Genomic DNA, 14,657 nt, shown 5'->3' with positions numbered 1-14,657 from the left:
TTGTTTTGTTTAGGTTTTTTTTGCTGCCCCTAATTAAAGGAATGCTCTTGTATTTGCACTAACACAGGCTCCTACATGTAATTAACATGCTTTCTCATGCATATGCATGGCTGCAGATTATCATCTTGCATGACATATTCATAAACAGCCCTGCTGTAGCTGCCGGCGCTTTCCCGTGTCTCCTGGCGCATGCCTGCTCTCACTGCTGGAGAGCGTGTAGGTGCCGAGAATGGGCTTCTGTTCGTTACGCGCGCAAACGCAGCATTTAAACACATGAGACTGCTAATTGGTCGAACTGGCATAATGTAGAGGATGGATCTGTAAAAGAGGGAGTGCCGATAAATGACATAGAACGAGGACAATGACAGGTTTTGAACAGAATACTTATTTACGCATAAAGGCTCAGGGTCTATAAAGTCCAACAAGGCTATCATTTTATGTTCGCTTTGAACATAGATATAAAAGTGTAGGTATTTATAAAGGTGTAAAAAAAAAGAAAAAAAAAAAGCCAACATTTTTAGCTTTTGTTTTGGTAAATGTATTTAAACATCCCTAGGTTCCACAGAATATTGGAGTTTGCCATGTTAGAAATAAAGATATCAGTATCTATAAAAGTATCTTCTTTGGACCAAAAACTAATTTGATCTGCTTCTGACCCTATTTAGCTGTCCAACTCCAGGATGCAATGGCTCTGGCCATATCAGTGGCAAATATGCCCGACACAGAAGGTATGAGAGTTTAACTACCCAATAAGTCCTCAGTCTTCTTCAGTCTGTAGTTCTCTCTAGTCCACAGAGCTGCAGGGTCTGACACAGGGTGCTTCCTGACAGCCCCTGGCTTTTATCTGCCAGCAAACCATTCGGTCACCTTAGTCTTTATCTGCACACCATCTTCCCCTCTGTTTGGCCACTGTCTCTCTATCTAACTCTCTCTCTTCCTTTCTCAGTAATATCTTCATCCCTCTTTCTCTAACACTTGCTGTCCTATATGACCCTCTGTTACACACACACACACACACACACACACACGCACGCACGCACACATATCTATTCTCTCTCTCTGTGGTGTGTCTGAAGCCTCTAGGCAGGGCATTAAGTCAGGTCTCCAATTTATTGGAAATATATTACAGTTATTTTTATTTACATGTGTATCTGTTCGGGAGGCCATTTTAGACACTCTATGTTTATAGATCTCTCCATGTCTTGCTTCAGTAGCTAGGCTTTATAGACAAGGGATTTATTGAATGTTGTCCTCTGCCCTCTCTCTCTCATTCTCTCCCTATCCCTCTCTTTTGATTGTGGTTTTATTAAGTGTTCCAGTCAATTGACTATTATGTGCAACAGGTTTTTAGTTCACACAGCACCCTCCACAGGTACACGGAGGGCACTACACTGTATGCCAACCTTTTAGCCCTCTTCTGCTTGCTCGCTTTGTGCCCTTTGCATGGCTTTATGTGGTGATAATGATATTGCCATCAAGTGTGAGCTATGTTAAGGCGAACCGGCCTGAGTCAATTCCCTCTTCTAAAAACCTGCCCTGCGATTCCTCCTGTTTTACTTTTCTTTTTCCTATAGTACACTGAGCTGTCCACTCGCCAGAAAGAGGAGGCTCCAGGAGGAGGAGGAGGAGGCACAGCAGCCTGCCTCCAAGAGGAAGTCCCACCCACTGAAGCTGGCGCTGGACGAGTGCTTCAACGCAGAGAGCGATGGGAGCGGGGAGGAAACGGAGGGAAAGGAGGAGGATGAGGAAGAGGAAGGCCAGCAGCTGCATTGCGTCGGGGCGCGTCGAGAGGACGAGGGGCAGATAGTGGAGAGCAAGGAGGCAGGAGAGGGAGAAGAGGGTGATGAAGGTGGGTGTTGAAACACGTCAGTACCAGCTGGTCATTACAGTGACAAAAATAAGTTCAGTCTCTGAAGATACGTTTAAGGATTTGGTAACGATCATTACAACGGTGATCTCTTTCTGCCTGTGTTCCTTAGAGGAGTGCATGATCATTGAGGCGTCCAGCACAGAAAAGCCCAAAGCACCTGGAACAGACCACCTTTCCAGCTACCAGCACATAGTGACCAACACCCTGCTGCACCTCAACACCTGCAACAGCCACCTGCCGTCTCCACGACAACCACAGCCACTACCACAGCAGCAGCAGCCTGTTGCCATGGAGGTGCAGGAGGGGAGTCCAGAAGCAGAAGAGGAGGAAGAAGAGGAGGAAGACAGAGAGCGAGACAGGATGAAAGAGGGGGGCCAAGCAACCGTCCGTGGAGCCAAGACGAACGGGCTGAGCGGCGAGACCGAGAACGTAACGGGGGAGGTGGGGGAGGAGGTGCAGAGCAGGGCGGAGGAACCGCATCCCCACTACTTCACCGAGGAGTCGGTCGCGCGGCCAGCCGCAGACGGCAGGAAGACGCCCGAGGAGAACGCGTACGTGGAGGAGTACGATGAGGAGGAAGAGCGGCACGAGCCCTCCGACCCCGCCGCAATGACTGCGCCGCGGGAATCCCACCACAAGGAGGACTACATTACCCACAAGCCCCCGACGCCGGAGAACTACACCTCCAACAAGGCATCGGTAGTGATCGAGGTGCGCTCGGAGGAGTCGGAGCACGACAACGAGGACGGCGAGGAAGACGACGACAGCTCGCCTCCGCACTCCACGGCGACCGACGACCCGGACATGTATGACATGATGAGGGGCAACCTGGGCCTGCTTGAACAGGCCATCGCTCTCAAAGCACAGCAGGTCAAAGGTCACCGCGAGTTCACGCACATGCCTGAGCGCCACCGGTACTTCCCTCTTGACGACCGGCCTAGTAAGCATGTGGATCAGCTACGCAAGAGCTACTACAGCAAAGGTACACTCAGTAATGTACCAACAAGGCAACTCACTGACCAGCCTTTTATATATATATAAAGGGTAATTGCAGTTTATTGCCTATGTAGTCATGTATAATGCATTTTCACTGAGTGGTTTCACAAGATTCCAGTTGTTCATAACCATGCACCTATGCCCAATTAAGCATAGATAAATATGTTGAAATATAGACATGCGCTTGCTTAGATAAGCCACCCTAGCCCTATACCCTTTTAATGGAATAGCAATAGAGAGTAAATGGGTCAAATGAATTTGTTTCCATAGATAAACTAGAGCTGCAGTCTGTAATTACTGAAGGAAGCACTTAGCGTGAGAGAGAGACAGGCAGAGAGTGGTGAGGGGGGCGGTGTAATTAGATTGGTTTGGCATTTGTTTGTTCGTTTATTGGTTTGTTTGTGGTTGTGGGCTTGGCACCGTGCCTGGTCCTCACGCCGCTACACTCACTGAGCGTGCTCAGATGGGCTCTGCTTTTCTCCGTTTAACGGCCTTCCTCAGGCTCTGTCCAGCTTTAATTAGAAGGTGCATGTCTCGTTAACATTTGAACATTCAATTAAGGAGTCAGTAGAGCGCGCATAAAATGCTCACCCTCCGTCTCGCTCTCTTCTTTCTCTCTACATGTCTCCCTCGCTCCTCTCTTCCTCTCGCGCTCACTGTCTACCTTTTCTCCTTTCTCTCACTTTTTTCGCTCTCACTTTAACGTTCCCGCACCTACATCTGAAGCCGCCTCCCGCGTGTACCGTGCAGATAAACCTTGCCAGCGGTAAAGTGTGTTTAATGAGGCCCATTTTGCAGTGTGTGGCCCTATAAGCGCCGGTGCAAATGAATGCTCCTGACCAGAGCTAATCCCATGTTAACCCCTCCTCTCACCCACTGCATGTAATGGCCATCATTATCACTGTAAATGTGCTCTCAGAGACCTACGCACTACTACAGATAAGGTTACCCTACGTGTGTGTGTGTGTGTGTGTGTGTGTGTGTGTCTGCAATACCCTTTTGTATAACTCCTTGTCTTATCATTATATGTTGCTGAGACATTGCTTCAATGACAGGCAGTCTGGCCCACTGTTTCACAGAGAGCGCCAGACCAGAGAAAAAAGAAGTCAAATGCCCCACCCCCGGCTGTGACGGCACAGGGCACGTGACCGGACTATACCCTCACCACCGCAGTTTGTCAGGCTGTCCTCACAAAGACAGGATTCCCCCTGAAAGTGAGTCAGCAATTCCACACACAAACACACTCACACACACGCATAGCTGGGAAGCCAGACTGAACAGGATTAATACATCCTCTCTCACATAATTAAAAGAATTGAAAGACCAATACAGTTTATATAAGTAATATAAGTGTAAGTAATATGAACACTCACAGAGACACACACACAGGAGAGGGGTTTAAGTAATATGAACACTCACAGAGGTAAATTCTGTATATGCTGCCAGTGTTGTTCTGATGCGGCTGCAGGGTAGTGGTGTTCTCCTGCTAGCGTTCATGCATGCCTCGCTCGCTCTGCTTCTCTGTGTTACTGGTCTGTTCTGCAGTACTGGCCATGCACGAGAACGTTCTCAAGTGTCCCACGCCTGGGTGCACAGGCCAAGGCCATGTCAACAGCAACCGCAACACACACCGCAGGTACCGCACCTCCCCCCGTCTCAACAGCACACACACACACACACACACACACACACACCAGCACACACACCCAGGCCCACTCTCTCACCGACCCTCGGATCTGCTCGCAGTTTGTCGGGGTGCCCCATCGCCGCAGCCGAGAAGCTGTCCAAGAACCATGACAAGCAGCACCTGCCCCAGCCGATGAGCGAGCCCCCCAAAAGCAGCCCCAACTCGGACAGAGTGCTCAGGTAAGGGCGCGCCCCCTTCCCCCCTGTTTCCTGAACACTCAGGGGAGGAGCATCAGCAGGTCAGGCCGCAAAGGTGAGTTTCAGCAGCCTAGGTGCGCGGCCAGCCAGGGGGCAGGCAGAAGGGACAGGACTAATGCGCCGTTTATGGTAAAACCGTCAGGGGTTCAGCCCAGGAACCTCTCTGCTCACCGGCATGCAGGAATGGTGCACTACGGTGCTGCGGGCATCCAAAGTGAAAAAGCAGCCATAAGATTTGCTGAAGGTCTGCAGGTAGGCGCTCCAGAGCCTAATGTCAGCGTCTGTTTCAGTTCGCCCATCCTGCCTGCCACGCCGCCAGCTCGCCCACGTCAGCAGGGTGCGTCAATCAAAAACACCAGCCGCCATGCTTGCTTAACCCCGCCATCAATCACAAGGACGGGACCTACTTACCGTAGCGGTGATTGGCCAGGGTGCTAACCCCTTTCACGACCCCTCTAATAGCGAACAGCCTAGCCTATCATTCCGAGTTCACACGCCAGCCCTGCATCTCTAATTACGCCACCGATAAGCTAATTAACAGACTTACGGGGCACGGAGCATAAGGAAAATAATTACTCTCCTCAAGGAAGTACGTCGGCTGTCGCGCGGAAGACGGAGACTGTCTTACTGCCATTATTATGATTCAAAGGAGCAGCGGTGTGGGAGAGCCCATTTGGGGGGGCAGGGAGGTCACCGGGGGGAGCTGGGAGCGTTCCACGGGCCACGCCACTCTAATGGGAGTACGCCGGAGTAATGACAGGACTCGCAAAAGGAAGCGTCGCGGGCGGCACGTCTGATGCACATGTGTGAGCTCGAGTCCCTGCAGATTGAGCCCACTTTCTTTCCCTGTTACTTTAGCGCTTTTTGTATCCATCAGCAAGCATGAGTACTTGCGTATGCATTCATATGCTCTCTGGTACCAGGGCGGGTGGGGGGGGGACCTGTTGGGTGGGTGACATGTTTGGGGGGAGGGTGGAGGTGTGGAGCTCAAGGGTTTGCGGGTGTAGCAGTGGCACGGCGCCCAGAGCTGTGTGCACTCCAGGAAAAGGAAGCCGGTTTTAAAGAGGTTTTATGGTGAATTCCATATTACTCGACAATATGCAAATGTGCCCTATGCTGATAAACCAGCATTTAATCCAGCTCCTATCCTCCTCGAGAGTGTGTGTCTCTGTTCCCTCTCACTCTCTCACTCTCTCTCTCTCTCTCTCTCTCTCTCTCTCTCTCTCTCCCTCTCTCTCTCCCTCTCTCTCTCTCTCTCTCTCTCCCTCTCTCTCTCCCTCTCTCTCTCTCTCTCTCTCTCTCCCCCTCTCTCTCTCTCTCTCTCTCCCTCTCTCTCTCTCTCTCTCTCTCTCTCTCCCTCTCTCTCTCTCTCTCTCTCTCTCTCTCTCTCCCTCTCTCTCTCCCTCTCTCTCTCTCTCTCTCTCTCCCTCTCTCTCTCTCTCTCTCTCTCTCTCCCTCTCTCTCTCTCTCTCTCTCTCCCTCTCTCTCTCTCTCTCTCTCCCTCTCTCTCTCTCTCTCTCTCTCTCTCTCCCTCTCTCTCTCTCTCTCTCTCTCTCTCTCTCACTTTCTCTCTCTCTCTCTCTCTCTCTCTCTCTCTCTCTCTCTCTCTCTCTCGCTCGCTCTCCCTCTCTTCTCAGTTTCTTTTTTTTTCCGGAGCCTGCATCAGTCTCCTTTGTCTGGGTCTGTTTCTTGTCTTCTCTGCCTTCCTGACTAGCTCTCATTCGCCATCCTTTCCTCCCTCCTTCAGAAGATACTGACCTCTTGGGAAGGAAATTACATTTATATAAATAACTTTATATATATAAAAAAAAACAAAAAAAAAAAAAAAACAATTAAATTTCACTACTGAAACTCTCTCCGGGCAGCGTTTTATTGGCTTTAATGTTGCAAGTTGCAGCACTGCCAAAACCGTTGACGTAAACTGAACACCAAATGGACAAAGTTATTAACAAAACATAATCGTAAAAGAAGTCAAGATCAATGCTGTAAATTTTCCTACAGTAACTACCTCCCATAATCAGATCATACTTGGTGCTCTCCTTCCCTCTCTCTCTCTCTCTCTCTCTCTCTCTCTCTCTCTCTCTCTGTCTACAGGCCTATGTGTTTTGTAAAGCAACTGGAGGTGCCACAGTATGGCAGCTACAGAGCCAGTCTCGTCCCCAGCACCCCGCGCGCCAACCTGGCCAAGGAGCTGGAGAAGTACTCCAAGGTCTCCTTTGATTATGCAAGCTTCGATGTGCAGGTGTTCGGCAAGCGCATGCTCGCCCCAAAGATGCACACCAGCGAAACCTCACCGAAGGCCTTCAAACGTGAGTGCAAACTGCCACAGCTCTAGCTACACCCCCCCGCCACCCCCACCAAGGGCCTGTTGGAGTAATCCCTGGCCCTTACGTGTCCGCAGCCAAGCCCCTATACCCGAGGACATCTTCCCCGAGCCCCGGCATGCAGGGCACCTACGGGAAGGGCTCATCGGTCGCCCATGACTACTCCCAGGATGCCGAGGCTGCACACATGGCTGCCACAGCCATCCTGAACCTGTCCACACGCTGCTGGGAGAGGCCGGAGAACCTCAGCACCAAGCACCAGGAGCAGGTACACACCCCACAACCCACACCCCATACCCCCACATTCCTCACCCCGCACCCCGCACCACACAACCCACACCCTGCACCCCAGACCCCGCACCCCACAACCCAGTCCCTGTACACCACACCCCACACCCCACATCCTGAAACCTGTACCATGGACCCACTCCCAACACCCCACACCCTGCACTACCCATCACACACCCCACACCCCACACCACGCATCCCACCCCCCACACACCGCCCCGGGGTCCACAGCATTTCCGTCTAGTGGTGCCCAGCGACAGCAAGCACTCCGGAACATACTCTACCCCAACCCCATGGCAACCTGGCACAGATGTCCAATGGGGACCAAACAAAACCTTGCAGACTTGACCTCCCAACAGCGCAGGTGTGGGCGGGTGGGTGTGCGCATGAATGCGTCTGTGTGCACGCATGCCTGTGTGTGTGTGTGTGTGTGTGTGTGTGTGTGTGTGTGTGTCTGCATGTATGCGCCCGAAAAGGAAGGCATCCAGTATCACGCAACATCTTAAATCCACCACGAACCGGAGTTGCACGTTTCCCGAGGCTGAGCGGCCATTGAAGTGGTGTTGCGTCAGCTCTCTTTCTCTCCTTTCATCCGCCTCTCCACCTCCTCCTTCCCTGCTTCCCTCTACTCTCTCCATCCTCTTGGTGCTCTCAGCCCTCTTGCATTAGGTTTCCCCTGGATTACCCAGGAGCAGGTGTGCTCCGCGCTCTGTTTCATTATTTCCTCTAATGGGAGGATGAATGCGGGTCATTGGTTTTTGTATAGTCGAAAAGACCAAACTGACTCTCCTTGCTTTTCTTCTCCATCCTCTTTCCACCCCCCCCACCCCTCCCCCGTCCCCCTCCTGTGTACACATAGGGAGTTTAGACTGTAATTGTACAAGCTCTCTCCCCGATATTGTGATTTTTTTTTTTTACCTTCGTAAAAAGCTTCCCCCCCAACTACTTCATCTCTCTCTCTCTCTCTCTCTCTCTCTCTCTCTCTCTCTCTCTCGTCGCTGCCACGTTTTTAGTGGAGGGGGGAAAAGGGGGGAAGATTAATGGACTATGAGGCCCAGTGGCTCTGCGCTAATCAGAGCGCAGTCGCCCTACGATCCGCCACCCGCTGCTGGCACCAGCGCTCTGGGCTCCTCTCCCCCCCACCCCCTGCAGCACTCAGCCCTGTGTACACACACACCCGCCCACACGCCGTACTGCACACGGCAACCAACACGGTCGCGTTTTCATATAATCATCCGTTATAGACTGTTTACAACAGCATGAGGGGCATGGAACAGTACTGCTTCGCGCCGTGCACGCAGGCGCGCGGGATCACACTGTTTGAGGCTACCCTGCGCCTTTTCCCCGCTAAACACGGCGTGACCTCGTTTCATAAGGCTGCTGCGTCACCCTGTTTGTGAAGCTGCGTCGCGCTTTGTGCTCTTTCTCGCCTACAGAACATGGAGATCGAGGTGGACGAGAACGGGACCCTGGATCTGAGTATGAAGAAGCCGTTGAAGAAGGAGGGAGGGCCACTGAGCGCCAGCCCAGGCGTGCGGTCCCCTGACCTCTCGTCGTCATCCTCATCCTCCGTGCACCATGGCAACAGCAGCATCTCACCCCACTTACAGGCCTACAAGCAGGAGGAGTGGGAGGGGCCACTGGACTACACCAAACCCAATCGGCAGAGAGAGGAGGAGCTAGAGGAGGTGAGAGTTTTGACTTTGCAATGCTGCAGTGGAGGATAAGTCAGATAGAACTGGACTGTAGTGTTTGCACTAGCAGCTGAACAAATAACTGCTGGAATATATACAAACAATGTATTCGAGCAAGAGATCATTTTTACTTCTGTGCATTTTTCAACATTTTAGTTAAAGAGTATTTTACTTTTTTAAGTAAAATATTTTACATTACTTTTATGACCGAATATGGCAAAGCAAGACATTATACAAGTTATTAAAATAAAATTATGCCAGGAAATGGGATTTAAAGATGCAAGTATTGTGGCATAATAAGCTTAAATGATAGTTAAATGATGACGTTAAATGATAGTTCTTATGCCTGTCCTGTTTTTTTCTCAGTTCAAAGCAAAAGGGTGAGTTATTAATTGTTTAATCATATATTCCTCATGTCTGGTAAGGTATCATATCTGTGTGTGTGTGTGTATGTATGTGTGTGTGTGTGTGTGTGTGTGCGCGTGTGTGTGTGTGTGTGTGTGTGGCTACAGATGGATCACACAGCCCAGTCGTTTGTGTCCTCTGATCCCGAGGACAGTGACGTGGCACAAGACAGCCCAGAGGACAGGAAGTACCCTGGTGAGGTCACCACCCCCAGCTTTAAGGTCAAGTTCCAGCCCAAGGAGTGCAAGAAAGAGCTCCTCACGTAAGTCTTCAGCTGTTCTCCCATGAGCACAATCTGCTCTTACACAATCTGTTTGTCTGTGACTAACCTCATGAGTACACTAACCTCCCTTAAAGTTCAGTTGATGTAAAGATCAGCTTGCCATAAGAGCCGCCGGGTCGGTTCTATGTAGCAGTCATGGCATCCATCCTCACCACCTCTATAGCAGTCTGGCGTAGCTCTGCTGACTAACATGACCTACACAAACTCCAGCGCATCGTGGGGTCTGGAGATGCAAAACTGTCCAGTCTTCATGCCTCGTTTACCTCTCCGGGAGGCGCTTACGGGGGTCAAACTCCAAGATTTTACAGCTTTCCCTCACACGATTAGTATCATGAAAAGTTAATGCACAGCAGTGATCTTTTATTGTAGTGTATGCCTTGCACTACTAGTTATAGTCCTGTAACTTATCTGACTGCTGTATTCTGCAATCTTCATTATCCAAGTGTTATTTGCGAACCCGTATTTTAATATTTATGTCTTTATATATTTTTACTTTGAATGTCAACAAAAGGATGTCTGTGCACTTATGCAATTGTGTGCGTTCATGGAAGATTTAGGAGTGAATATTTACATATTCACCAGTTCTGCCGTGCACAGCATGATACCGTGTAACCAAAGTAAAATTCATTGTGTGTGCGGATATGCTTGGCCAATAAAGCCGGACTCAGATTTCATTCTGAATTAGTGAAGTATTCCGCTATAAGATGGTTCAGTTTCAGCTGTCTTTACAGTTTTCTTGACGAGCACCGTCAAGTCCTCCGTCGTAACCCGTAGTTTATCCTCCCTCCCCCACTCCTCTGCGCAGGTGTCCTACTCCCGGCTGCGATGGCAGTGGCCACATCACTGGAAACTATGCATCCCACCGCAGGTAGAGCGTCTCAAGGAGCAACACCTCCTCCCCTAACGTTATCCTCCCAGAAAGTCCGCCCCCTACTGGCTCGATAGAGTTGCCTGACTTCCAGAGTTTTAAGGCATGATCAGTAGCTCTAAGACCTGGACCCGAGTCCTTCAGCTAAATCAGGGTTTGCCCTAGTTGTGCATTTCAAGACCCCTGAGATTTCAAGACCCCATACAGTTTTTGCTTTTTCATGCTCCCTTTCAGCCTGTTTTTCATTCCTGCTTCTTACAAGGGACGTTCTGGGTTCTTTTTCTTCTCACTGTCCTCTCTCTCTCTCTCTCTCTCTCTCTCTCTTTTCCTGCACACCCCCCTTCTCTCTCTCAGCCTGTCTGGGTGTCCTCTTGCTGATAAGAGCCTCCGCTCCCTAATGGCAGCACACACAGCTGAACTCAAGTACGTGCCCCTCCTCTGCTTTGCCCCGTTCCCCTGCGCCACGAGGCTCAGCGCTGTTTACTGCTTTGCCACTTTCTGCTGATCTCTCTTACCTGTAATTTTCTTGTGAGAAGCCAATATCTCAAACAACAGCATCAGGTATTTTGTTTTGGGGGTTGTTAGCATTTTCAGGATCATTCTGAGCATTGCATTTGATCAATAAATCAGTCCATTAAATCTGATTCAAGAGTAGTTGTAATTGAAAAGTGCTAAAGAAAGCACCCTCTCACTAACCTTTGACCTTTGACCTTGGCCTATCAGGTGCCCCACTCCAGGATGTGATGGTTCCGGCCACATCACTGGTAACTACGCCTCTCACCGAAGGTACTGGTCCTACAACCCCTCATACCCACAAGCACCCCCCACCCACACACACACACACACACACACACACACATACACACACACACACACACAATGTTTCCCACTCACGCAGACACACAGAGCAGGACAGAGAAGCTTAGCGAAAGGCAGCAGTAGAGACGCAGGACCCATACACACACCACACACTGGCTCTGGAGAACAGGACCCTTCCCTGAACAAACAGATTTGAATAATGCCTTAGAATGGGGAACAAACCTTACAATGGGGTACTATGTTTGTGCATGCTATCTGCTATGTGATATCTCTGTCCCTGACTTCCACAAAGCCCTCTGTGCTGTTCCCTATTCTCTCGCGTGCCTGCTGTCTGCCGCACCTACCTGTGCCAGTTGTCTTTAGGGTTTTTTTGTTTGTTTGTTTGTTTTTCTTTGAATCTGGCCTGCCTCGTTGCCATTAGCGCCGATGCTTGCTCAACTGCCGCGGGTGTGGGGGCGGTTGGGAGTGTGGGGCTGGGAAGGTGGTTCTTTCTGGCTCCTCATGGGCTGCGTACTCTCTGTTTTCAGTTTGTCTGGGTGCCCTCGTGCCAAGAAAGGCGGAATAAAAACGACCCCCACCAAGGACGACAAGGAGGACTCCGAGCTCTTAAAGTTCGTACCGCGTAGAAACACTTTTACAGTACTATACGGTATTGTATAGCCGGGCTTTTCACTTGAAAACCCAAAGAATGGGCATGAATACCCAAGCACATACTCACACTGGTGCTACTGATCTCTCACCAAACTGACAATCATTTTACTATAGTGCACCGTAGCCTATTGCAGTTTAGACAAGCCCTGTAATGCGGATCCTGCCGCGCACAGCTGCAGCTACATCACTACGGATATAATAGAAAAACCTCAACCCTGCAGCAACATGCATGCACATTGTTTCTTTTTCCAGTGTAAGGGCATTGAACTGGACAGTGTAAAGTACTTCTGTCTGTACTCAAATATCACCTTGCTTTACATGACGTTTTGGGAATACAGATTCATATAAAAAACCAGGTGTGTGGTGGCCAAGAGCGGAGAATCATTAAGAATCCTGTGGTCACGCTGCGTGACTGAGATACTAATTGCAGCTTTCAAAGTTACAGTAAAGAGGGTGTGGTGGCACAAGACGCAGGGATAATTAACGTAATTGATGGGGGAATGGCAAGGTGATATTTCCGACCAGACGAACGCTATTGCTGTTAACCTCTGGGTGACACGTCCTTCATAAACTCTTCAATCAAGCTGTGTTTCTGTCTCTGATGTGCCTCGTCTCCCCTTCTCGCTTTCTCTCTCTCCCACTCTCTGTTATTTCATTTCTTTCTCTCTCTCTCTCTCTCTCTCTCTCTCTCTCTCTCTCTCTCTCGCTCGCTCACAACTTTCTATCTTTCTTTACATCTTACATCTCTCTCTCTCTCTGTCTCTCTCTCTCGCTCGCTCACAACTTTCTATATTTCTTTACATCTTACATCTCTCTCTCTCTCTCTCTCTCTCTCTCGCTCGCTCACAACTTTCTATCTTTCTTTACATCTTACATCTCTCTCTCTCTCTCTCTCTCTCTCTCGCTCGCTCACAACTTTCTATCTTTCTTTACATCTTACATCTCTCTCTCTCTCTCTCTCTCTCTCTCTCTCTCTCTCGCTCGCTCACAACTTTCTATCTTTCTTTACATCTTACATCTCTCTCTCTCTCTGTCTCTCTCTCTCTCTCTCACTCGCTCTCTCAGATGCCCTGTGCCAGGCTGTGACAGCCTGGGTCATATCAGCGGGAAGTATGCCACCCACCGCAGCGCCTACGGGTGCCCGCTGGCAGCCCGCCGGCAGAAGGATGGCCTGCTGAACGGCACGCCCTTCTCCTGGAAGGCCTTCAAGCCTGAGGGCCCCACATGCCCGACACCCGGCTGCGACGGGTCGGGCCATGCCAACGGCAGCTTCCTCACCCACCGCAGGTACATGCCCACAGGCCCAAGTAAAGCTTACCATCTAAAGCAAAGGTTACAGGCTTAAACAAAGTAGCTAACTTTGGACATGATAAGACAGCATTTTGCACTGAAACCCGAATTTCGCAGAATATTCTTAGATGTTATTGCTGTGTGTAAATAGATGTCTCAGCAAGCAGTTCATTGCGTTTTCTTTGTGTAAAAGTTTTGGGGGGTTTTTTTTTAAGTGAATTCACTACGTGGTGTTTTTGGTCTACAGTCTGTCTGGCTGTCCGCGGGCCTCTCTAGCTAAGAAAAAGGCCAAGTTTCCCGGAGAGGAGTATCTCAGCACCAAGTTCAGGGCCAGCGATGGTGAGAGCAGCACACTGTGTCTCTCTGTTTCACTGTCTCTATTTTGCTGTCTCTTTGTGTCTCACCACCCTCCTCATTCGTCTAGGCTGAGTTATTCCCCACATGTCCTTATTCATTTATTCTCCACCTGTGCAGTGCTGGACAATGACGAGGACATTAAGCAACTCAATAAGGAGATCAGTGATCTCAGTGAGTCCAACAATGAGATGGAAGCCGATATGGTTAACCTCCAAACCCAGGTTAGCCATCAACTTATCTTCCCATATCTCTAACCCTCTAAAATAAAGCCTGTTACACACGTTGAACCATGTGTGTGGACTAAGGTAAGCATTGGGACTGTGGGTTCCAGCCAGTGTGTGAGTGGTTCAGAGTGAGAACAGAGCGGGGAGAGGCGTGACGCAATTTCTCCCAGAGCGTTGGTGTTTTCTCTTGCTCCAAAATGACTCCAGTACCGCTCAAGTGCAAAACATGACAATGGCCCATAATGGACACAAGTATTATGAGACTATTACTACCACAAGGGATTCGTTGTGGAATCTAAAAAGACACGTCTCTATAACATGAGAGTTTTCCATCTACAGGGATGTGTCCCTGCATGATTCACAGTAGACTGAACAGTACTACTTTTGGTTTTTAGGTTAAAATATTTTGAGATTTTTTGCAGCCTGCCTCTGGTTTTCCTTCAGTTCAATAAATGTGATATCTTTAAGTGTTGGGTTTGTTTGTCTTATTTCGGTACACCAAGAACTCACATTTTTAAATATTTTTTCAATGAACAGAAACATTTTTCTGGCTCGAGTGGGGAGTGATAAATAGAAATAGAGACACCAGAGCAGAGTTGGGTAGGAGGGACTGCAGGGTGCTGTGAGGAGCACGAGAGGAGTGGAGAAGAAGACAAGCTGGACCAGAGTTGGAGCACAGTTTGAGCGGAGTGGTTGCTTACAGC

General features: G+C 49.7%; 1 protein-coding gene across 7 annotated transcripts in view; it reads left to right on the top strand.

Moving 5' to 3' along the window:
- The window catches only part of myt1b (myelin transcription factor 1b), a 31,294-nt gene that overhangs the window by 14,348 nt on the left and 2,289 nt on the right, over positions 1-14,657 (top strand). For 5 of the 7 annotated variants that reach the window (XM_027007003.2, XM_027007008.2, XM_027007007.2 and 2 more), the window contains exons 5-21: positions 666-728; positions 1,575-1,849; positions 1,980-2,852; positions 3,946-4,080; positions 4,412-4,502; positions 4,613-4,732; positions 6,845-7,059; positions 7,152-7,342; positions 8,799-9,050; positions 9,569-9,723; positions 10,550-10,612; positions 10,967-11,035; positions 11,336-11,398; positions 11,959-12,042; positions 13,148-13,369; positions 13,620-13,711; positions 13,847-13,950. In XM_027007003.2, coding sequence (XP_026862804.2) covers positions 666-728; positions 1,575-1,849; positions 1,980-2,852; positions 3,946-4,080; positions 4,412-4,502; positions 4,613-4,732; positions 6,845-7,059; positions 7,152-7,342; positions 8,799-9,050; positions 9,569-9,723; positions 10,550-10,612; positions 10,967-11,035; positions 11,336-11,398; positions 11,959-12,042; positions 13,148-13,369; positions 13,620-13,711; positions 13,847-13,950 — 3,067 coding nt within the window. The remainder of the gene's footprint in view (positions 1-665; positions 729-1,574; positions 1,850-1,979; positions 2,853-3,945; positions 4,081-4,411; positions 4,503-4,612; positions 4,733-6,844; positions 7,060-7,151; positions 7,343-8,798; positions 9,051-9,568; positions 9,724-10,549; positions 10,613-10,966; positions 11,036-11,335; positions 11,399-11,958; positions 12,043-13,147; positions 13,370-13,619; positions 13,712-13,846; positions 13,951-14,657) is intronic. The other 2 variants (XM_035522517.1, XM_035522518.1) reach the window with 2 other exon arrangements.

This window comes from Electrophorus electricus, chromosome 24 (genome assembly GCF_013358815.1).
Source record: "Electrophorus electricus isolate fEleEle1 chromosome 24, fEleEle1.pri, whole genome shotgun sequence".
Classification (NCBI taxonomy): domain Eukaryota; kingdom Metazoa; phylum Chordata; class Actinopteri; order Gymnotiformes; family Gymnotidae; genus Electrophorus; species Electrophorus electricus.
The sequence above is the reverse complement of the archived record's forward strand: the minus strand, read 5'-3'. Positions and strand labels throughout refer to the sequence as shown.